Source organism: Rousettus aegyptiacus, unplaced genomic scaffold (assembly GCF_014176215.1).
Source record: "Rousettus aegyptiacus isolate mRouAeg1 unplaced genomic scaffold, mRouAeg1.p scaffold_m13_p_10, whole genome shotgun sequence".
In the NCBI taxonomy this organism is placed as follows: Eukaryota; Metazoa; Chordata; class Mammalia; order Chiroptera; family Pteropodidae; genus Rousettus; species Rousettus aegyptiacus.
The window spans coordinates 73,397,816-73,423,004 of NW_023416285.1; the positions used below are offsets into that span (position 1 = coordinate 73,397,816).

Consider the following 25,189-nt stretch of genomic DNA (forward strand, 5'->3'; position numbering starts at 1 on the left):
TTTTTTTCTTTCTCTTCTGGACCTCAGGTGCTCTGAATTGGATTAATCATAATTCTTAGGTTATAAATACATCCTTATTGGTTCATGTATTGCCTTCATTCATTCATATGTTCATTAATACAGTTAACATAATGAAAATATGTGAAGCCACCACTCAGCCTACAAATAAAACTTGAATAAGAATATATCTACTTATGTATTCATTCTCTTATCTTGTGCCCCTTTGTTCCCTACTCCCCTGATACTCCAGGAGTAGCCACTGACCTGACCCTTGCTTTTGGATTTTATAAACAGGTTATTATATTATGTCACTAAAATATACCCACATTGCTTGTACCTGTTGTTTCTTTCATATTTAAAAACATTTAGCTTTAGGTTGCTGCTCCTGCTTGTTAAATAATACTTAATTTTGATGAAACAACTCTGAGCAAGCTAATATAAGTAATGATGCAGGTCAGACTTCACACTTTAAATTGAAGAGAGATGTGCATGAGACTAAGATATTAGACAGAATTCGAATAAAGTCTTTAAATTACTATAACAAGTTAATCATTAATGTCTTGGTCATACTAGACCGAAATGATTTAGATTTATATTTTTTGTCTTTTAATCAGTCATTACTGAAATGTGTTAAATTCATTTCTTTCACTACAGATAGATATTTTATTATCCTATGCCTAAATACATTTAAGTTTTAACAAATCTAAGCCAAGATGTCAGTGATATCTGGAAAGACACTAAAACAAAGCATCATTTTTTTTAGTTTCATAGAGGTAATGACATATTGTTACAATTTCTGTGACCAGAGGTACATGGATGATTCATATTGATAATTTGCAAAATAACTCAGGATAGATTTAGCAAGTTACATTTCAAATTGAAAATTAAGTAAGTAATTTCAGATAAACAGAATAAACATTTTTTTAAAACTACTTTAAATATCTCAAATATTTTTGCAATTTTACCTGTTTGGTTATATTTTTATCTTATCTCACTTTCACTATAAATGACTTTAGTCTCCTATTATCTCAGTTCATCCTTTTAAACAATCACTGTGCCCATATCTATAGAATTCAGATGAACACAGTTCATCTTCTACCCTCATCTTCTGTCAATCGCTTCTACAAACTCTATACTCTAGAACTGCACTGCCCAAAAGAATAGCCACTAGCTACATGTGGCTGCTTAGATTTTAAAATTAAATTAAAAATTTTATTTGTCTTTCCCATAACAACTACTTACCCCAGTTACAGTAGCCACTTTTCAAGTGTTTTCTCATAAAGCTAGTGGCTCCTGTATTGGACAATGCAAGTACGGAACATTTCCATTGTTGCAAAAATTTCTATTGGACAGAACTGCCCTAGAGTTTAGATCCATGATTTCTCTATAGAATTTGTGGTTAGTAGTATGGTTGAAATAGAGGTTTAGAGATTTATTTTGAAGCTGCATTAGCTGTCATTTTTGTATACAGATTGTATGCTTGTATGTATGTTTATAGCAGGGGTGCCGATTGAAATTATGTAGGAGTAAAATAAGGCTCTTAAAGCCACTCCTTTATTCAATTTATCCTAACCATACCATCACCCTCAAACTGCCTATCCCCAACTCCACCCTCTCGCCCCAAAATTGCACTTAATTACCTCTAGGCCATTTTTCACCTTGTGTTGATCTCTATTAGCTATTGTCCTCCCCATAACAACTACTTACCACAATAACTCACCATTCGAAGGCCCCTTTCTTTGAAAAGCTACCATAGCACTCCTTTTCTAGGCTCACAAAACATGTAGTTTGAATCTCTATTATAGACTATATCTCAGCCTTGCCTCAAATTGTGGTTCATTGTATGTCCCTGATTCCTCCAATGGACTCTGATCCTGTCTGTGGCAGGAACTTTGTCTTTTTATTTTTTTAGTATTTCCCCAGTGCCTAGTACAACCTTCCCACTGGTTATTTCATCCTTCTAGTTACTTGGGTCTAAAACTCTGGAGTCATCCTTAATTTCTCGGCTCCTCTCTTTTTCTTATACATTTTTTCATCAATTTCACTGTTATTACCTGGTCCTTATTACCATTTCTCCTTGGGATTTTTGCAGTTATCTTATATTTGGTTACCCTACTTCTACATTTGCATGTCTACATTATTTTCAATTCAGCAGCTACATTATTTAAATCCAAATTTGGAAGAGTTTAGTATGTGCCAGGTAATATTCTAGGCACTTCACAAATGGGACCTTATTTATTCCTTATAGACTCCCTGAGATAAAAACTATTATTCCTGTTTTATAGATGAAAATGAGGCATAGAAAGATGAATTTGTACAAGGTTGCCCAGCTCATAGAACATAAATCATATCATGTCACTTCTCTATTTAAAACAGTCCAATAATTCCCCATTTCAGTCAGTGTACAAGCCAAAGGACACAGGCCTAAAAGGCTATATGTGATCTGCGCACCCCCTCTTTTTTTATTTCCCTCTATAGCAATTCATTTAATTTTTGTTTATCTCTCTCCAAATTAAGCTCCATCAAGGCAGGGATTTTTGTCCCTTTTCTCACCACCAATTTTTTTCTCAGTGCCTAAAACGATTCCTTAAAAATAATTGTTGGCCTTCTTAAAATAATTGTTACACAATGATAGTATCTCATTTAGTGTTAAGTGGAAACAATGTTTAAGAAAGGAAGTAAAAACAAGAATTTTAAAATTCCTGAATTTTAGAATATATACATTTATTAAATAAATTAATTTATTAAATTTATTTCTCAGGGTTTACTATCTTTTGAGTTTATAAAATCAAACAATATTAACAAAATAATAAATTGCATACAATTAAAATTTATGGGCATATACAAAACTCTAATAGTAGGTAAATTATTTAGAGAAGGAATGAAAATGAAAAGCATCATTCTTTAGTTATTTAAACGTGACATTTAAAAACTCAGAGAGGGAAAACCTAAAAAGAGACAATTTTGAATGGATTCTGCCTGCTACTTTAAATGCCCAAGAAGAAAGCACAGAATTTTAGGCAGAGTTCTAGCAAACCAGCAATTGTGGCACCTTAGATTCCAAGATGATTGAAATCTCTCTTGTGTAATATCTGAAAAACAATTCAGTGAGTACAGTACCTCTAATATTTTTAAGATCAAGTAAAGGATGTGGAAAAGACCAGCGGATATTTATTAAGAATAATTAAAATAATCTCATATTATTTTAAACTATGGTAGTGGTTAGTTTAAAAAGCTGAATGCTATTTCATTTCCTGCCCCCCCCCATTCATCTTCTGAAATTATGTATGTGTTTCTGAGGTTCATTTGCTCAGCTTTTTACAATAAACTGCTCAAACCCACTGCATTGGGTTTTCCTCCAGATGAAAAAGTTATTCTTTGGTATATTTAAAACTTTTTTTCAATGCGTTTTTCCAGATTCACAAGAACCATCTAGCTACTTCGTAAATATGCTTATTTCAATGTTCCACGGTTTGGAAGTGAACGGAGCCCAGGAACTTAGGTTTCAGAGCATTCTTTGAGAACCACTCGACTCTATTTTTATATTTTACAGCTTTCAAATATTAATTTTAGAAATCTATAGAGGAGAGGGCTAACTCCGATGGTTGTCAGCAGGAAAAAGAATGAGCAGCCCACGTTGTGGCATGTTGCAAAACTTGTCCTCAGTTTGCAGATCTTGTGTCCCTAGGGAGGATATCAGGTCGTTTTCACCGTCTTTCAACCTGTTCCGTCCACGTCCCTCACGATGACCTCAAAAAGTCATGAACTTATTTCCGCGACGTAAGGTAAAGCTCTGTTCGTTTTGCGTGTCCTCACAGGGCCGAGGGGACCAGGATCGCTTCCCGCCACCCAGGCTCCTCTATTGCTAGCCTTTTGGGTCCGATCCTCCCCGAGGCGCTCCGCGGGGCAGGTCTTGGCGCCAACCTCATGGCGGCGCTGTCTTCCCCACGCGCGGCAGCCTCGGGCCCGAGCGAGGCGGAGGCACGGCTGGCGGAGGAAGGGAAGGGAGCGAGGCGCGCGCCCTGCTCTCGCGTGCTCTCGCACCGCTCGCGTGACCCGCCGTGTGTGCGCTAGGCGTCGGCTCCCGGGTGCATAGCCGGCCGGACGCGCGCCGCTGCGAGGGGCGTCCGAGTCCGGGTCCGGACCCACGGACCTGGCCAGCTCGAAGTCTGGGCGGGCGGGCCGCCAGGGTCCTGGGCGGACACACGCGCACACGCTCCCGGAGGAGCTTTCTCCGAGACTGCTCTTCCTCGGCCAGACAGAGAGCGGCAGTGTCTCCCCGCCCAGCGCACACTCGCCCCGCGTCTCCCCCCGCGGCGGCTGCTCCTCCTCGGTACCGCCAGCTCCAGCGCCGCTCCAGGGCGGGCGGGCGGCGGCGGCGGCGGCGGGACCCGCGGAGCCGCTTTGTGTGCAGCCCGACGAGGGGCGGCGGCGCAACCACCTGACAGAGGCCCGGGCGCTCGATGCACCTTCCGTCCGCATGAGGAAGAGGAGGTAAAGGCGGCGGCCGCTCGGCTCCCGCCCTCGGCTGGTGGAGGGAAGGAACGGAAGGAGAGACCGGGATGGGGTGGGGGGGCGCGGGACTGAGGCCCGGAGGGGTTGCCGGGAGGTGCTGAAAAGGCCTTGGCAGCGCAGAACGGCGCTGAGTTGCGGGGGGCGAGAGAAGCCGCTGGGGTCCTTTAGCCAAGTTGAAGGAACAAAATGTGAAGTGCGGAGCCGCGTCAGCCGTTTCCTGGCGTGGGGTTTGGGGTGGAAGGCGGCTTGTTTTCTCCTCTTGCAGGGGTCGGGGAGCGGAACAGGGGAGGGACGGGAGCGTGGCGGGGACGTCGGGGGTCCGGAAGCTCGACCCGGCAAGGGCGTTCGTTCCTGGGAGCCGCTGGTGCGTGTGGGTCTGATCGGCTCTCTAGTTTTGAGGCCTAAGCCGAGCCCTATAGGCCTCGCGTATTTTTTTCCTGAGGGGGCCGACCGGGCAGGGACTCAGGGCTTCTTTCTCAGGGAGTGGGGAGCTTGAGGGCCTCGCTGGACTCCCGAGGCCACCAAACTTCGAACCTCGGTATTTAGGGGTGGATTTCATTGTGAAAGGTGAAATGGGAAACTCCTGGCGCTGCTCTGCGCTTCCCGCGGCCGCAGCGGCTGGTGCCGAAGAGCCTCGTGGGCCCAGAGCTGGCGAGGCGCGCGTGAGTGGGGGCGGCCGCCAGTACCCGAGCCCGGGGGAGGAGCGAGTGGCAGAGCCACCGCGGAGTCCCCGGCCTTCCGGGAGAAAGGGCCCTTTGCAGATTAGAGATTTTTGAAATGAAAAAAAGAGGTTACAAAGTATCTCTTTTCCCGTTGAACTTTTGTTTTCTGACCGATAGAGGCCGGTAGAGGACTGTGAAAGAAAAGTTGTCCCCCAGGATGGACTTCACCACGCAGCCCAAGCCTGCCACTGCCCTCTGTGGCGTCGTGAGTGCAGACGGGAAGATTGCTTACCCTCCGGGGGTAAAGGAAATCACCGACAAGATCACCACCGACGAAATGATCAAACGACTGAAGGTAAGCGTCTGGACAGACTATCCACACTTGAGACAGATGTGATAAGAGGTGCTCTTTCTTACGGTTTTATGACACAGCTAGGCCTGGTTTTTAAAATTTCACTAACAATTTTTTTTTAAGATCTTTTATCACCTTCTTTTTTACGTCCTCTGAAAAGTATTGATCTGTCTTGGCTGTATCTTTGAGTAAGTAGTTCTGTGGGACATAAGTGTTATGGGAAATTAAAAGGAGTGTATGGAGGGGGGAGATTAATCTTACTGTTTTTCAAGCATAAGAATTCCACTTTTAAAGTTTTTTTTAAAAACATTTATAAGAATATTGTTCAAAGTAGCTTGCAGCCTTAAATGTAGGTAATTGCCGTATAGCCAAGGAAGTCCTATTTTCATCATCTGAGGTAGACTTGATTTAAGCACAAAAGGTATTTTTTAAGTTGTCACCATTTTCTAATATCCAGAAACTTAAGTTTGTACACAGTATGGTTAAATTTTGACAGCAAGTACTGACTTCAAAATTCAGCTTAAAGTAAGATGATGTTTTAGGTCCAGCGTGGGTTTTAAGAGAGAGCATTATGGCTCTTTTGATAAGGAGTTAGCTTATTTAGGTTAAACATGGTGAGTATAACGTTAAGGTTGTCAGTTTCAGCTTTACCTTGGTCAATTTTTGGCTTTCTGTTTCATGGACATAGATTGTGGTCACAGCCTTACAAAATAAATGTTATGCATAGTTGATGGATCAACTTGATGCAGTGATTCTCAACCAGGGCATCTCTGACTACTCCCCCTACCCCACTACCACCACCAAAGGACATTTACCTATGTCGAAGACATTTTGATGGTCAGAATTGGGGCTAAGGAAAGATGAGGCAGAGTCCAGCTAGGCAACGGATAATAGTAATCTAGGTGAAAGGTGTTGAATCTTAATAGGAGGATATAAAAGATTGGATGATGCGAGAGACAACATAGAATTAGAATCAGACTTGGTGGGAGGTGAGGGAAGAAACAGTGTTGACAGTGTTTCTGCCTTGAAGTACTTGGTGGAATGTATTTTTAGGGAATGGTCTTGCCTCTTTGCTCTTAGAGCGCTTGGTTAATGTTTACAATGTTGAGAATGCTTAATGAATATTTAAAATATTCTTGTAGTTTAGTGTTTAAATCTAATTATTTGTCGCCTCTTTGGAAGGAATAGGACACAATACCTTCCATTAAAATCTTGATACTAAAGATTATAAATGAGGTGAGGTGCTTACTTGATGCTTAAGTTTGTATTGAATGTTTTGAGATACTGAAAAATTATGAAATATAAAGCTATTAAGTAAAGTTATGGATCTTTTTTATTGTTTTCATATTAAGACTACCGAAACCTTGAATTCTGGTGATGAGTAATCTGGTGTAAAAAAAAGTTACAACCATATATACATTTTCTGCTTGAAAATCGGTTCAAATATAAATACTGTTAACCATAAATAGACATAGAATCAGGTCTAGGATGAGCATCGGGCATTTGTTAGGCGTTCTTTTCGAAGTTAAAATTGACTTTTGGAAGTTAAAATTTGCTTTTCTCAAGAATTCTTGAGATTTTGTCTTCCTCTTGTCTTTCTCTTTTGACTTAGTACTATTTTGACCTTTTAGGGATCCATTTAGTTAAAGTATTAATGTGTATTTGTAGTATAAATTTTAAACTATTTAATTGTATTTTTGATAATTCGTGTTTATAAGACCCTTAGTTATGGGCAAATTTTATAAATTCAGTAGTTTATTATAACAAAGCAGTGATATTCAAATGCCATATAAATACAGAGAGAGTTTAAAGGCAAGTAAAATCCTGGTAAACGGAATTCAGACATTTGGTCTAATTCTCTTCAGTTTAAAGAATACAACAAGCATTTTTACAGTAGAACTGTATGTTTAAAGTTAGAAGGATCTTAGAAGAAATTCTGAAACTACCCTTATTTCACAGATGATAAAAGTTAGGCCCAAGGTTGCCAAGTAGTATTTATCAAGATCAGTCATAGGGCAGGTTTGTGGCAGAGCCAAAGCAATAGTGTCATATTTATGTTTATTCTTATAGCTACCTCCTAAGGAATCTAAGTAGAACTAAGTTGTGATTTTTATTATGCAGTTGAAAACAATAATGTAAAAAGAGAATGGAATCAATGAGTTAATATAGGGCAGCATTTTGTTTAAACCTTAGAAACTCATGCAACTTTGAAGCATCCTTGAAAATAATCCTTAAGCATACATCTTTTTGAAGAGTTAAGATATACTTTCATATATTAGAAGTTTTAATTTGTTTCTAAGGAATGACTTTAAATATTTGTATGTCCAATCACATTGGCCTTTGCTAAGTTTCTTGAACGTGTTTATTTCTGCCTAGACAGATTCCAAATTATGTAGCCCATATGTACCATTCTCTGTTCATTTATCATTGATTTGTTCTTCTTAAGGGAAGTTTCTTAGATTCTCCATTGTAGACTCTTTAACTTCATATCACTTACCACAATTGTGATGTTAAATTTATGCATAAGTTTATTTGGTTTGTCTCCCCATGGTAGGTACCATGTCTATGCTTGCTTTTGTATTCTCCCAGTGCCAAGTTTGATGCCTGGCACATAATTAGTTTATTCAGCAAATATTAGTTCAATAAACAAATGCATACTTTGTATTAATGGATTAGAGATATATTTTTATTTTTGAAAATAAAGGATAATTAAAAATATTTTGAGTTGCAACTAAGTACTTTACCTAAGATTATATACCAGAGACAGTAGTATATGTATTTAGAATTTTAAAACTAAAAGGTAGCTTGGATGTTATTTGGTTTTGTTCTGATTTTCCAGGTGAAGAAACTGAGTCTGAGAGTTTGTGACCAACCCTAATCACATAAGGCTGAAAACTGTCATTGCCTTAGAAAAGTTATAATCGTATGTTAATTGAGAGAAATAATAACAGCTATACAAAAGTTAGCTATATGGAAGGACAGCAGACATTTTGCTACCAATGTTACATTAAGTATCATTGATCTGTAGTGCACAAATAGCCTTCCCCCTATGGCATTAAGGATTCTTAAACTAATGCAGAGGTCACGCCTGTTAAATTTTATAACACATTCAAAGTATACCTATAAACAGTATCATACAAAGTTATATTAAGTGATTCTGCCCACAGTTTGTTATACATAGTCTATCCTAGACCATGTATTACTCAGAGCTATGTGCCACACACATTTTTGTTTCTTCCTTTCTTGTTTTGGAGATGGGAGGCCCTTAATAAGCCTTGGTTTCAACTTACTTATTCCTTTGAAAAATACGAAAACTTGTTTCAAACAAGTTCAGTGGTATATGTGCTGTAGTAAAGGCTGGTTGTAATAGTTTCATTTTAAAGCTCAATTGATGTACCAATTTGACACTGTTTAGCAATAGTCAATTTCTGCTAAAATGTGAATTAAATCCATCGCTATGCCAATTTTGACATTTAGATCTTATTATTTATTTTAATAGTAGAAATTAAGTTTTCTTTGCAAAAAAAAAAAAAATGAGAATAACTGTTCAGCTTCTAAGGTGATGACCTGTGAAACGTATTCTCCAGTATTGTTTTGAAATTATACCCCTAGATTGTTAAGAGAAATCTGACATCAAATATATTTTTTAACTTATATTTTTCAGTCATCATCTCCTGTTAACTTGATGGTATCCTCTTCTGATCTGATCCCAACCAATTAAATGCCAGTGTTTCTCAACTCTTGGCTAAGGACAATTTTTTCTCCTACTTCCGTGCATATGGAAGGATTAGTGAGAATTATCTTGTCCAAATCAGTCTCGACTGCACTAACTCTTCTGTCTACAGGGATCCTATGTTCAGCATAACAGTTCACTCTTAGATAGCTTTCACATCTTTGCATCTTTAGTGCTTATCTCTTTACATGCATACACCAAAAAGCTGCCTAAGTAGGAAGTGGGAGATTTCCAATTCTGTGAAGATCTCTCATAATACTCCAACTCTACCAAGTACCTGCCCCACCATTCTGTCAGCCAGCAGAAAGTGAGGTCAGTTTTCCAATCCTAATAAGACCTCTCACCCCCTGGACCAACGTATTGAAGATCACTATGTTCTGCAAAAAGTTACACATTTTTGGAAAAGATTGGTATACACATAAGTTTTCCTTCACTATCTTTGGAAACAGTACCAAGACTGACTTCTATCTCCTGGCCCACCTTTACTACTTTAAAAATACTACCACCAGCCATACTACCTTAAGAGCCTCAGCCAGGTTTGTTGACGTCAGAGGACCTAATAACAATAAGTTGAGGTTCTAAAGCAAAGTCTTTTGGAGGTATTAGAATTTTCTTTATGATATACTCATAGACAACTTCAATATTCTATTTCAAGTGAGCAGAAATTGAAATAATGGGAGTTCCTTCTGCTACTGTACCTTGTGCAAATGCAAAGATCTATTCATACTATTGTTTAGCCTGACTTTCTTTTACCAAATCAATTTTATTTTGTAGAATCAAAATATATTTCAGCTTTATAATTTCTGTGGTAGCTGGGTGTTCAGAAGTCTGAGGTTGAGGACAAACTTAATTACCAGCTATCAATAGAACTATATCACTGCTGCACTCACTGTTCAGCATAGTAGTCATCAAAATATGGCCACGACAGTCAACACAGGAAAGATAGCTGACTAATTTGAAATTCCCTTTGGTTCCTGGAATGTCTGTTGGAAACTCATTGGGTATACTACTTCCACAAGATCTATAGCATTCTGGCTGAGGACAGCTTGCATTATCAAGTTTATAAATTATGGCTTGTCTACAGATAAATTCATGTTGAAAGTGGAGTCAACTGGGTAATATCCAAGGTAGCACGATCCTGGTGAGAAAGATGCAGCTGCCCCATAGTCACACGAGCTCACTCCCCTACCATCTTGCCCATAGAGTGATAAGCCTTGGTTTTTATGAGAGATGGATAAGGTGAAATCTGTTTCTTATACCCATTTCGTATTACTTCGTCTCAGCTCAGTGCCCCAGACAATTCTCTGGCTACAGCTCCATACTCAGTTCTGCTATATCTATCAGTCGCAGAATCAAATCACATACCTCGGTGCTAAGAATTAGGAACAACGAATAATGTGGTTTTATTGTCCTGAAAATGTTCCCCTTTTCTATCACCAGGTATTGCATTTGTTTGTTTGTTTTCCTATAATCTTCCTGTTTGTATCAATATTTCTCCCTCTTCTCCACATTCTCACTTCTGCTTTTATAGTCTGGCCTGTTTAGTAGGAAGTAGGAAATGATGGGCTTGATTTAAAGTAGAGCATTCCTCTTTTCTCAAAAAATCTAGAAAGTGAGAGGAGAGGAGTAGATTAGGGGCAGGGAGGCCATGAATTCCCCTTTCCTTCCCTCCCAGATGGACCCGGAATACTTAGTTTGGTCATACTTATTTTCACTTCCATAAATTCTTATGTATTCCTAATTGCCACATAGCATGCTAATTTTACATGACATTCAGTATGTAATTTCAACTCTAAATTTTGCTCATATGTTTTAATATTTGTATTAATGCAGAAGATTCTGCTAATAAAAAATCAGATGGAGAGGCAAGATTTCTTAAAATTAGGTCCTAAAATATAGCCGGTTATGTGTTTGTGAAGTAATACTTAGTGCAACACAGTTATTACTTTAGACTTAATTGTGTGTAGAATAGCTACTCTGGTGGTCAGTTGCTGTGTAACTACCCCAAATTCAGTGGTTTAAACCAGCAACTTTTTTTTGTATGTGGTAAAATATATATGACAAAAAATTTACCATTTAAGTCATTTTTAAATGTGCAGATCTATGGTATGAAGTACATTCACATTGTTGTGCAACCCATCACCACCATACACCTCGAGAACTTTTTCATATTTCTCAAATGAAATTTTGTAACCATTACAAAATAATTCTTTATTCTCCCCTTCCCCCAGACCAGGCAACCACCATTCTACTTTCTGTCTGAAAGTATGAATTTTACTACTCTGTAAGTAGAATTATACAATATTTATTCTTTTGCAACTGGCTTGGCTTATTTCAACTTAGCATAATGTCTTCAAGGTTCATTCATATTATAGTATGTATCAATTTACTTTCTTTTTAAGGCTGGATAATATCCAATGTATGTAACATCTTTTGTTTATCCTTTCATCCTTCAGTGGACACATGGGTTGCTTCTAACTTATGACTATTGTGAGCAATTTATTATCACAATTTTGTACATCAGGAATTCAGGCAGGGCTTACCTTGATTATTCTTCTGCTCCACATTGCTTACTGGGCTTACTCATTGGTATTCACCTGACTAGGCTGGTCTAGAAAGTCCACACTGGCTTCTTTCAAACACGTGGCTCCTTGGTGGGAATAACTGAAAGGCTGGACTCAGCTGAGTCCTTTTGCCTGAGTATATTATAGTCTTAGGGCTTCTTCACATGGTCTCTTCAACAGGGTAGTGGGACTAGGGTTCCAAGATACCATGGAGGTAGTTGCCAGTACTTTAAAGGCTTGGTTCAGAATTGACAGTGTCACTTATAACTTACTCTACTGGTTAGTCATAGCCCAGCCCATATTCAAGGGGAGAAAAATTGACCCCACTTCTCAATAGAAGAAGTAGGAAAGAATTTATAGCCATCTTGAATTTACCGCAAGAGCACTCATGCCAAGTCAAAGTGTACCAACTGAATACTTTGTAGTATACTTATAAACTTGAAAAACAATCATTTCAAAAACACTTTGCAGCCAACTTACTATATTTGTAAAATGTATTTGTAAAGCTGTACGAAAATTATAGGAATTTTTTTATGTGCTAGTTAGGAAAAAATTATGGGGAAGGCTTATGATTTAATCTCAGAACTGTCGTATTATTTGAATTTTTACTGGAAAGAATTATTGGCTGATTATAATAATGAAATGTTTCCATTCCCCCCCTTTTTAAAATTAAACCTTTTAGTTTTGAGACATTTTAGACCTCTAAAAGAGTTGGAAAAAATTGTACCTTCAACACCCATATCCCTTTACTCAGATAACATTTATCACCCTTTCTTGCTTTTATGTTTACACACAGACAGATACACTCACACAGACTTTTTCGAGAGTCACTCGAAGATGATAGTCCACATCTGAATACTTTAGCATTCTTCTTTCAGCAAGAACATTCTTCTACTTTATCACAAATATCATGATTACACTTAAGAAATTTAACATAAGTAGAGTTATCTATTATACGGTCCATAGTAAAATTCTCCCAGTTACCCTAAAAATGGCTTTTTAAAAAGTCGAGTTCCAGAGACCTGAAGAGGCAGCAGCTGAAGCAGACGCATGCAGCCTTGCCCTCTCCTGCCTGCACTGGCTGCACTGGCGCAGCCCTCGACCCACCCTAGGGTCTCTTTCCCCCTTCCTCCTCTACCAACCCCCCTTCCTCCTCTACTGTCCAACCTGCCTCTGTTATTCTGCACCCGGCCACCTGCTCTTTCCTTTTCCTCCTGCTCTCCTTTTCCCCTCAGTAGCCTCAGACCTGCAGTTTTTGGCTTTTGCCCCACCAGCGACCAAAGACTTGACCAAAGTCCAGCTATCCAGAACACTGCTTGACGTGGACACTGGCATGATTGAAGGATTGAATATCACTCTCACCATCTGACTACTTATGCATGGAAAAGAAGTTAGCAGTATCATCAGAAAGAAAGAATCAGTTAAGATGCATGAGTAGAGTGGCCACGTATCAACATCTCGGAAGGAAATTGTCCTGAGAGAATTACCATTTTGGTTGGACCCACTAATGCCATCTTTAAAGCCTTTGCTGTGATTATTGACAAACCGGAAGAGGACATTAGCAGCTCTGTGACCAATAGCACAGCTGCCAATAGACCTCAAGTCACCCTGAGGTTGGTGGTCCCTCCTAGTCAGTGTGGCTCTGTCATTGGTAAAGGTGGTTACAAGATCAGGGAAATACGAGAGCATAGGGCCTCTGGTCCAGGTGTCAGGGGATATACTCTTCATCTCAACTGTGTGGGCTATCACTATTGCTGGCATTGAGTGTGTGAAACAGATCTTCGTGGTCATGTCGAAGTCACTCCCTACCCCCAAAGAGTATGACCATCTTGTATCAGCCCAAGCCATCCAGTTCTCCGATCATCTTTGCAGGTGGTCGGGACAGGTACAGCACAGGCAGCAACAGTGTGAGCTTTCCCCACACAACCCAGTTCATGTGCTTCAACCGTAATTTGTAGGGACTACCTCTTGAGGCCTGTACCATTCAATCACAGTATGCCATTCCACAGCCAGATGTGACCAAGCTGCACCAGTTGACAATGCAACAGTCTCATTTTCTCCTGACACATGTAAACACCAGAGCCAATGCAGATTTGGATGCATCTGCTCAGACCACTTCTCATGAACTCACCATTCTAAATGATTTATTGGCTGCTTAATTGGGCATCGATGCCAACAGCAGTGAGATCTGTTAGATATCTGGGTCGCAGATCAAAATTGAGAACTGTGAAAGTATCTACTGATAGACATCTTACCATCACTGGATCTACTGCCAGCATTAACTTGGCTCAATATCTAACCAATGTCAGGCTTTCTTCGCAGGCAGGTGGCATAGGGAGCAGCTAGAACAGTGTCAGTTCATCCATAATCCCTTCGTGCTTTTCAGCGCCACCAATGATCCATCTGTGTAGTTTCTAAACAGTCAGCAATTTTAGGTTTTAAGTAGTTTGTAAATTTTCAGTTTCTACATTATCAGCCACTCGTGATTTTTTAATTAAAGCATTTTAATTCCTTCAAAAAAAAAGTTGAGTTTCAGTATAGGCTCGTGTGTGTTTATCACTTCTCTTTAGTTTCCTTTAGTTTAGGTAGTCCTCTCACTGTTTTTTTTTTAGCGAGGGGGACGGGGATGGAGGTTGTTCATGACGACATTTTTGAAGCATCTGTCTTAATGAGAGTTCCATAATCTGGGTTTGTCTCATTTCCCCATGCTTAGATTCAGATTGAACTTTTTTTTTTTTTGGCTGTGGATTTTTCATAAATGCCCTTTATCCCATTGAGGAACAAGTATACCATTACACAAGTGGTGTATAGTTCCGCTTGCATTATATCAGGAGGCACACACTGTCATCTTGTCCTTTTGGTTATGCTGAGTTTGATCACTTGGTTACAGCTGGCCAGTACTCTTCATTATAAAGGTACCTTTCTCCATTTACAATTAATAAAAATTTTTTAAGATGACAGTTTGTAAGAATAACTTGTTTTTCAACAATTCTTAACTTTTAGCATCCACTTCGATGACTATAAAATGTTGACTTTTTAAATTCTGTCATTATTTCTGCATGTATTAACTGGCATTCTGTAAAGAAGAACCTGTCCCCGTTAAAAAAAAATAATTACTAATGGATTTCTTATAAATGCATTATGATCCATTACTATCTTTATTCCTTTTAAGGGTCAAATTGTGAACATGCTGGTTTGGATGTCTTTTTAAAACTTCTTGTGTCTTTCTGACATGTCTCTCTGATTCTTTGAGCATTTCTTTATTTTCCAGTACAAGATATTCACATTGTGCTTCCCTGCCCCATATTTGGATAGGTTTTTTTCTCCAAGGAGCCCTATTTCCAAGTTAGTTGGGAGTGTAATGTCTATCAGTTATAATCTGGACATGGGCACTATGTTCACATTGTTACTAGGATGCGATGTTTTTAGGCCCTTTTAGTATATATACATATATACTTTAAGTCATGAATTCATTCATTTGCAGTCCAGCAGCACAGAGTTTTCCCTAAACTTCCTCCATTCTATATTAGTACCATCCTTCTCTTACAGTGTAATCCCTGCTTTCCCATTACTTTGATAAATTTATTTCTTCTACCCTACTGTAAGCACAAAAAAGTTCAGACTACTATACCAGTAGAATGACTATACCAGTAGTAACTACCAGTAGTAATGTTGCAAGGGATACTGGTATAGTATACCAGTATCCCTTGCAAGGGATACTGGTATAGTATACCAGTATCCCTTGCAAGATTTCTTTGCTGTTCTTTCTGTCCCATAAAAGTTATATAGAGCACCACCGTTTGTTAGTTACATGAATTTGAATTCTTTTGTCTGGTCGTTATAAATTTTGTATACGATTGGTTATTTCTTTCTATTTGTATTCAGTGTGGTATATATACATAGACTCATTTCCACTGACAAATGTTAACCTTACTTGATTTTTTTATTGTAAAAACATAAAATTTTTTAGGTGTTCAGTATAGTGTTATACTATATGCACATTGTTAATACGATAGATCTGTAGAACTTTCTCATCTTGAAAAACTGAAACTATACCCATTGAACATCTCCTCTTTTCCCCCCCTCCCAGCTCTGGGCAACCACCTTTCTGTTTTCCAAGAGTTTGCCTATTTTAGGTCCCTCATATCAGTGGAATCATACAGTATTTGTCTTTTTTTTATGACTGGCTTATTTCACTTAGTATAATGTCCTCAAAGCTTATCTATGGTATAGCATATGACTGGATTTTTTTTTTTAAGACTGTATAATATTACATGTGTGTGTATACACATTACATTTTATTTATTAATCCATCAATGAATGTTTAAGTTGCTTTCACATCTTGGCTATTGTAAATAATGCTTCAATGAACATGGGTGTACATACATTTCTTTGAGATCCTATTTAAATTCTTTTGCTTATATATGTACCTAGACTATATTGCTGGATCATATAATAAATCTATTTTAATTTTTAAAAGAACCCCCTAAATTAGGTATCTAGACCTAATTCCACAGTGGGGGGAGGTACCCCTACTCCAACAAACTATTCTCAGACACAAGCACGGTGTCCTACAAGACTGCCCTGCACCCTACACACATTTCAGATGCCAGACACAAGCTCAGGTTATACCTGTACTTCTGACCAACTGGCTCTAAATTAGTGGTTCCCACAACTCCCTCCTTGGTTCAATTAATTTGCTAGAATCGCTCACAGAACTCAGAAACATGTTACTTTACTAGGTCAGTGGTTTATTGTAAAAGGAAATAGGAACAGCTAGATGGAAGAGATGCAAGATATGTGGGAAGGGGCATGGATATGTGGGAAGGGGCATGGAACTTCCATGCCCTCTCAGGGTGCCACTCTCCCAGATCTCCATGAGTTCACCAACTCAGAGGCTCTCCCAACCCCATCTTCTTGGGTTTTTGTGAAGGCTCTGTTATATAGTAATGATTAATTAAATAATTGCCAATTGATTGATTCTACCTCCAGCCCCTCTCACTTCCCTGGAGGTGGGGGTGGGTGGGACAGAACATTCCAACCCTCTAATCACCTGGTTGGTTGAATTAGCACCCAGCCCTTTTCCTTGGGTGCTTTCCAAAAGTCACCACATTAACTCAAGATACTTTTTCTTACTTTTAACACTTGGGAAATTTCAAGAGTTTTGGAGCTGTGAGCCAAGAATTGTGGACGAAGACCAAATATATATTTCTTACAGATCACAATATTTGCACCACCATGCCATACTGTTTTCCATAGCAGCTGCACCATTTTAAATTTTTCCTGGTAGTACGCAGTGATTCCAATTTCTCCACATTCTTGCCAATGCTTGTCATTTTCTGTGTTTTTGATAATGGCCATTCTAATGGTGTGAGGTAGTATCTCATTGTAGTTTTGATTTACATTTTCCTGACAAGTGATGTTGAGTATCTTTTCATGCTTTTTGGCCATTTGTGTTATCTTTGGAGAAATGTCTGTTCAAGTTCTTTGCCCATTTTTAAATCAGGTTTTTGGTTGAGCATAGGAGTTATTTTTTGGTTGAGTTGTATTCAGTTTAGGGACTACTTTTTTCATTCTTTTTAATTTTAAATGGTTCAAGTCAGAAAGATCTAAAAACTTGTTTTCAGATGTCTTACCCCCATCTTATCCTTTCTACTCTATTTCCACATACCCAGTTGCTATAGATAATAATTTCATTAGTTTCTGGTTTATCCTTTCTGTGTTATCTTCCTTCTTACTCAAAAGATAGTTTACTGTATATACTCTCTTGTACTTTGCTTTTTTAAAATCTTGGAAATCACTCTATCTAGAAATCTTTTTTATTCTTTTTCATGGCTTTATAGTACTCTGTATATAGATATACCATAGAAGTTTATTCAACTACTCTCTCCTTGTTGCATCTGAGATTATTTCTAGTATTTTCATCTTACAAATAATGCTAAAGTGAATAACCTTATTCACACGTTATTTTATATCTGTAGCGGTGAATCTTTAGGGTAAATTCCTAGGAGTGAGATTGTTTGGTGAAAGGGTCAATTTGTGAGTGATTTTGTTAGAGGTGGCTAAATTCCCCCTATCCATGGGGGTTGTACCATACCATTTTGGACTTCCACAGCAAGATAAGAGTGCCCAGTGTCAATAATTATTATTAAGTAATGCCTACTTTTAAATTAGTAGTTAAATTGGCAAATTAACATGTTGCCAAAAAGCCATTTTATTGCCTCCTGGCAACAAGAGAAGTTCTTTATGGGAATAATTCAACATAAGTTTCACATTGAGGTTCAGAGTGGTAAAAACTCTAAAAACTCAGGAAATTAAGTGACTTTTTAAAATTCGTTTAAAGAAATGAAGATATAGTGGAGATGGAGACAAAATGTTAGTAATAGGTAAGGTTGAAATCATCAAGCCTCACTGAGGTCTTAATTCAAGACCTTGAGTTATATAGAAATTAGATTAGGGCTTATTAAAAATCATAAATGAAATAAATAACATGAACTTATAGAATGCCAATACCATAATTTATTTTTTATGTATCAGAAATCTGTAGCTGTCCAAGGAAAAAACTAGAATGCATACTAAGAAGACGGATTTAAGGACATTAATGAATTTTGTTTCTGTTAGCTTCTATTTTCACAGCTGTTTAAGTTAAACACTGTTTTGGCTGAGGTTGTTGGCACATTGGAAGTATGTCCAATTGAATTCCCTGGTCAGAGATAAAATAAGTGGAGTTTATACGTTATATAAAAGCCTAACAAGTTATTATTTGCTGAAGACAATAAATGAAGAAGTTTCTAGATAATGGTTTCAATAAAACCAAATACAAACAATGAAGGAATTTACTTAATTTCTTTCCCTTGCTGGCATTTGGTCTTTTTTACATTAAAACAGAGCTTCTCAACTGGTGTGTTTCTGCATAGTTCCAGGTGTGCCTAAATATGGAGACCTTCAGCCTTTGGAAGTTACAAATATATCATTTTATATATATAAATATATGTGTGTGTGTGTATAGATACGTGTGTGTGTGTGTGTGTGTGTGTGTAATGTCATACTGGAAGTTAGGAACTGCCATAATGTGTGGTTTTTCATGTTATAAAATTATCATTAAGATCAAACATTTAAAACTCCACCAATAGTAGAATGGATTTCCATTTATATGAAGAATATTTGAGATTACCATATAACTTATAAGTTAAATGCCAATTATGTGCCAGGATTGCATCGGTTTCTTTGGTTTCTTTAATAAGAATTTTGATAGTTAAGAAAAGTTTCATGGATTGACAGTTGGACTGAAGGCTTTGGTTTAATTCAGGGTCAGGCAGATGAATAGCAGGGACAAAGACTGAGGGGCAGTAATGGGCTTGGTGTGTTTGAAGAAAACAAGTAGAACAGTTTTGCTAGAGCTTAAAAAGTAATTTGATAGGAAAAACGAGGACAGTATCTATGAAATTGTTAGTTTTTCAATGCCAAAGGAATTTGAATTTAAAAAATCTCTTAGGCATTTGAGCTGAAGTGTGATATGTGTGCCTGGTTTTGCATGATTAACAAAGCTAAATGACCAAGTGGTTTCTTAAGCACTTGAATACCACCCTTTCTTTGTGGTCTGTTTGTGGAATCTTTTTATCCTTTTGTCCAGACCAGATGGCATATTTGGTTGAACAATGATCCATTTCTAATTGATACTGCCTGAATAAATCTGTTAGTTGCTGAGAGTTTCATCATGTGACAGGAGATGTGAAGACTGTGGATGAGTAAAATTTAAAAGCGTGGTTAGTAGAATTTTATACTAGGTTATTCTATGAATTGGATTTTTATTACATATATTCAGTGTGTGTTTTTCCAAAACTTTGTAGAATTTCTGTGGTAGGAATTCTGAGTAAACATTAATAGTAAATTGATGCCAAATTATTTTGTTAAGTTTAATACTTGAAAATTAAATTCAGTGACCATGTATAATTATCCTGTAATTTCAAATGTTTGTTGAATTAAATATCTTTCATCTAGCCACTATAAAATAAGTAGAGGTGAATTCCTCAGCTGCAAAAAGAAATTTATTGAGATCGATAAGAATTGGGTCAATGTATAAAAGGAAACTACTTTGTTTCTGGAAGAAGTTTAGAAAATGGTTTTCTTTTTTGAAGCATGTACCTAAATAGCTTTGAAGAAAATGGTATAAATCATTAGTCAGTAATAAAATGAAATTGGTTTTAGATCTCTTGGGAGTAATGTTATATAATTTTGTCTATTCAGTTCTCATTTTTTAATTGATATTGTGTCAGTTGTTTTGGATTATAATACACTGCTTTTGTCTCAATTGTTCTTTATGTTTTTCTATATTTTATTATGTAATTGTTAAAGCTTTTTTTTTTTTTTACAAGATGCTGTTTTTTAAAGCAGTTCACAGCAAAATTAAGTAGAGAGTAGAGTTTCCCAACAACTTCCTGTGTTTCTCTGCAGCCCCACCTCCCCCATCAACACTTCACACCCAGCATCAGAGTAGTATGTTAGTCAGTGGGCCAACATTAATATGTCATCATCACCCAAAGTCCATTTCCTGTTTGTTAAATAAACTTTTAATTATATTGTAAATGTATTGTTTTGATGTTCATGGAACCATATAATATTAATATATCTATGTCACGAATCCTTTAAAATAATATTTTATAAAGAATTTACTTTTTAGAGCAGGTTTATTTTCACAACAAATTTGAGGGAAATGTATAGACATTTCATTTACATATACATACATACATACATACGTATGTGTGTGTGTATCCTCTGCTTCCACACATATGTGGCCTCCGCATTGTCAGTGTCACTTAGGGTGGTACATTTATTACCAATGCTGAACCTGCATTGACACATCATAATCACCAGAAGTCCATAGTTTACCTGAGATTATGCATTTTGTAGGTTTGGACAAATAATTACATATCGAATATTTGCACTGCTCTAAAAATCCTCTGTGTTCTGTTTATTCATCCCTTTCCTCTTTCTATACATATTTTAGGGTAGAAAATCCCAAATGTTTATTATTTACATGTTGCTTATGTTTTCTATCAAAGTTAGATTCATAGCTCTCTTAAATGTTCCTAATTTTGACTTTTCTTATTTGGCCAAGGTCGAGTTCTGAGTGCTAGATTTACTCATTTTAGGTGAGTGAAAAGATTTTAAATCTGGAAGATAATCAGCATCCTCTAATCTAAAGTAGTGGTTCTTAGACTTTTAGAGTTCTTAAATATCAACTAGTCCTTTTGTTAAGAATCAAATAACTGGTAATCTCCATGCCCCTGCCATCCCAAGTCAATTTAGTAGTTTAGGGATGGGCTTAATTTTCTGCATTTTTTTCTTTCCCCCTTCCTGCATTTTAAAAAAGCCCTTTAGGTGATATTGATACAGATAACATGCACCGAGGATACCAGAAATATATTTATACTTTCCCTATTGCCAAATTTCATATTAACTCAAAAATTTTGTCTAAAAAGGACTTTTTAAATTATAGTGTGTTTTACATTAAGTTAAGTTCTGCCCAGAAACAGATTTTATTCCTGAATTATTTTAAATAGCTCTATTTGGAAAACATTTGAATTTACTTGGAGAGCATGGCATTATGTATACCATGACCTCTTTTACCTTATCTGGTGGCAGTCTATTTAGAACTCTCTTATAATCTACATTTCTCTTAGACAGTTTAATAGTTATAAAAATGTAATTTAACAAAAATACTTTCTAAAGGTAATAGCTCATTTGATGGATTTATTTACTCATGAAAGCTGACATTCTGGGTTCCAATGAAATCTCATTCTATTCCAGTCTTCCTCATTTGAGCTGACTGCTACACATGTAGCACATTGACATTAAAAAAAAAAATTAAAGTTGAATTGGTAGTTTATATATTTTACTAATGAGCATTTTACTTTTTTTCAAAACAAGAGGGTCAGTAACATTGATGTTTTGCATTTTCAGTAGTGTGTGACATCTAAAACTAATCATTTTTATTTACATGTGATACCATATGATTCCTGTGGAACTTCTGAATCATCAAACATGAAATGTTTTTATGACTTTATTACTTCATTTTAATTATTTACAACTTGTCAATGCTTGAAATGTATGATGGTAATTAAATAGAACATTTTGGATAGTAGATTGCTCTATCCCCTAGTAAGAGGGATTACTTTCTTCTCTGGCCACCCTCATGATTTTCCCCTTTTTTGACTTTGATGTGTCTTTCGTATTCTTCTTTGTATTTCTCTTGTTTGGGCTTCTCTGAGTTTCTTGGATCTTTAGTTTCTCTTTCATTGTTATTAAAAAATAATCATTATCTCTTAAATATAACCTACTCATTTTTTTTCTTTTCCTACTGTGCCTCTAGTCTGTTTGATAACATTCAGCAGTTTGATATAGTTTCCATGTCTATGCCAAAATTTCCAGTTGTTTTTTTTTTTAAATTAAGTTTATTGGGGTAACATTGGTTAACAATTATATAACTTTCAGGTGTACATTATCATTTGACATCTATATATTTTGACATCTGTATTGTGTGTTTACTACCCAAAGTCCAGTTTCCTTCAGCTACCATATATTTGATCCCCTTTACCCATTCATGCTTCCCCTAAACCCTATATTTGACTCCCTTTACCCCGTCTACCTCCCCCCTCCCGCCCCACCCCACTAGTAACCACTAGTCTATAGTCCATGTGTCTCTGTTTGTTTGTCCTGCTCATTTGTTGCTTTTAGGTTTATATCCCACATATAAGTGATATCATGTGATTTTCAGCTTTTTGTCTGGCTTATTTCGCTTAGCATGATCATCTCGAGGTCCATCCATGTTGCAAAAGGCAATATTTCATCGCTTCTTATGTCTGAATAATATTCCATTGTATGTATGTACCACAGCTTCTTTAGCTAATCATCTATTACAGGACACTTCAGTTGCTTCTATGTCCTGGCCACTGTGAATAATGCTGCTGTAAACATCAGTGTGCAAATATCTTTTTGGATATGGGTTTTCCAGTCTTTTGGGGTAAATACCAGTAGAGGGATTGCTGGATTATGTGGTAGATCAAGTCTTAGTTTTTTGAGGAACCTCCACACTGTTTTCCACAGTGGCTGTACCAATTTGCAGTCCCACCAGCAATGTATGAGGGTTCCTTTTTCTCTGCATCCTCTCCAACATTTGTTATTACTTGTCCTGTTGATTATAGCTATTCTAACAGGTGTGAGATGGTATCTCATTGTGGTTTTGATTTGCATTTCCCTAATAGCTAGCGATGTTCAGCATCTTTTCATATGTTTGTTGGCCGTTTGTATGTCCTCTAGGGAGAAGTGTCTGTTCAGGTCCTCTGCCCATTTTTTGACCGGATATTTTTTTGTTGTTATTGAGTCATATGAGTTCTTTGTATATTTTGGATATTAGGCCTTTATCAGAGGTGTCGCTTACAAATATATTTTCCTATTTGGATGGTTGTCTCTTTATCTTGTTGACGATTTCTTTTGCAGAGAAACTTTTTAGTTCGATGTAGTCCCATTTATTTCAGCTTTCACAAAATTTGCTGTTCTTAATGCATTTTGTCCATCTTTTCTGCTGCATCTTTTAACATATTACTTGTAGTTATTTTAAAATACAACTCTACAGTGGTGCGAAAGTGATATGCATTCAAAAGAAACTGTATTTCTGAATTTTCTTTTTTTTCCCAGGGAAATAAAATACAGTACAATACTTTCTTGTGATGCTGGACAGCAGCAGCAGCAGCAAGCTGCAGCTCTAGTCAGCAATACAATCACAAGAGTAAACATTTGATATTTTACAGTGTACTGTTACCAACTTTTTTGGATAACAAAAATCTCATCATGTCTGCAAAACTCCCATCTGTGTCTTCTGCCTCTTGGGAGAAGAAGAAGAGAAGAACAGTTACACTCAAAACTCAAGATAATTGCCTAACACAAAGGTGGCAAGCCAGTAATGGCCATCAAAGGTGAATTAGGAATTTTACAGTTGATAATCTGAACCATCTTAAAGAATAAGAAGCGAATCAGTGATGCAATGAAATCATCAGCATCAGTTAAATTTATTTTAAATATGTGATATTTTCAACTTATAGTGGGTTTTGGGGAATAACTCTATTATAAGTTGCCAAACATATGTACCTGTCCGATAGCTTTAGCATTTGGGCCATCTCTGGGTCTACTTTTATTGATTTATTTCTCTTGACAATGGATTTTACCCTCACCCTTCCCCGTCCCGGTTTTGATGGAATGCTGGACATTATGTATTAAAAAAAAAATTGGAGACAGATATATAATATTTATGCACAAAAGTAAACATATCTCGTCTCACTTCTAGTCAAAATGGCAGAGTAGGTAAAATTTGTACTTGCCTTATCTCACGGCCACATCAAAGTTACAACTAAACTACGAACAACCATCATTGAGAACCACCTGAAGTCTAGCAGAACAGAAGTCACACAACTAAGGACGTACAGAAAAAGCCACCTCGAGACTGATTATTATATGCCAACTGTAATTGAAAAGTAAAAAAATATATATTTTTAAAAAGAAGTACACATATCTCTTCTCCTGTCAGATTGTTAGTGTGAGAGATTGAATCAGTTCTTATGTGGCTGAGCTGGGTTTGCTGTGTGCAGGAGAATAAAATTTATACACAGTGAAATGTGCATATCTTAATTGTGCTATTTGATGAGCTTTAACAGATGCTTACTCAAGTATAACCCAAACTCTTATTATGATATGGAATATTACCATCATTTGTCTGAAAATGTCTATTTAACTTTCATTTATGAAGAATATTACTTTGGATATAAAATTCTGAGTTGATAGTTTCAATGCTTTAAAGATACAATTCTACTGTCATATTCACCAGTATTTCTTAAAATGTTGATAAGATGGTATGGGAACTTAATTCTTGTTTTTACCAATTAGCCTATGGTAAAATTAGTTTTGTTATATGTCATTTCACTCAAAGTTGCAGAACCTACCAACAACATTAGGTGAGGACTTAAAACTGTATATGTTTTTGTTCTCTTGTATGTAATGTGTCATTTTTTTTTTTCTGGTTGCTTTTCAAAATATTTCTCTCTTTCTTTAATTTTCAGCAGTTTCACTATGATGTCCTGAGGTGTGTGTTTGCCCCATATTTGTCCTGCTTTGAAATCACTAAACTTCCTGGATCTATGAATTTATGTCTTTCACCAAATTTTTGGTCATTGTATCTTCCAGTTTTTTTTTTTTTTCCTGCCTTTTTCTCTTTCTAGGATCCAGTTAGAAAAATGTTGGATTTTTTTATAATGCCCTCGGATCACTGGGGCTCTATAACTTTCAGTCATTTGTCTTTGTGTTCTTCAAA

At 37.1% G+C, this 25,189-nt stretch overlaps 1 protein-coding gene and 2 pseudogenes across 3 annotated transcripts in view; 2 read left to right on the top strand and 1 right to left on the bottom strand.

Moving 5' to 3' along the window:
- Positions 1-4,371: 4,371 nt before the first annotated feature.
- The window catches only part of PDS5A (PDS5 cohesin associated factor A), a 109,831-nt gene continuing 89,013 nt past the window's right edge, over positions 4,372-25,189 (top strand). For 2 of the 3 annotated variants that reach the window (XM_016119948.2, XM_036228028.1), the window contains exons 1-2: positions 4,372-4,494; positions 5,355-5,532. In XM_016119948.2, coding sequence (XP_015975434.1) covers positions 5,395-5,532 — 138 coding nt within the window. In that variant the 5' untranslated portion in view covers positions 4,372-4,494; positions 5,355-5,394. Of the gene's footprint in view, positions 4,495-4,686; positions 4,709-5,354; positions 5,533-25,189 lie in introns of those variants that run through there. The other variant, XM_036228027.1, reaches the window with a different exon arrangement.
- On the bottom strand, positions 9,190-10,454 carry LOC107497751 (annotated as a pseudogene).
- Positions 12,830-14,784, top strand: LOC107497753 (annotated as a pseudogene).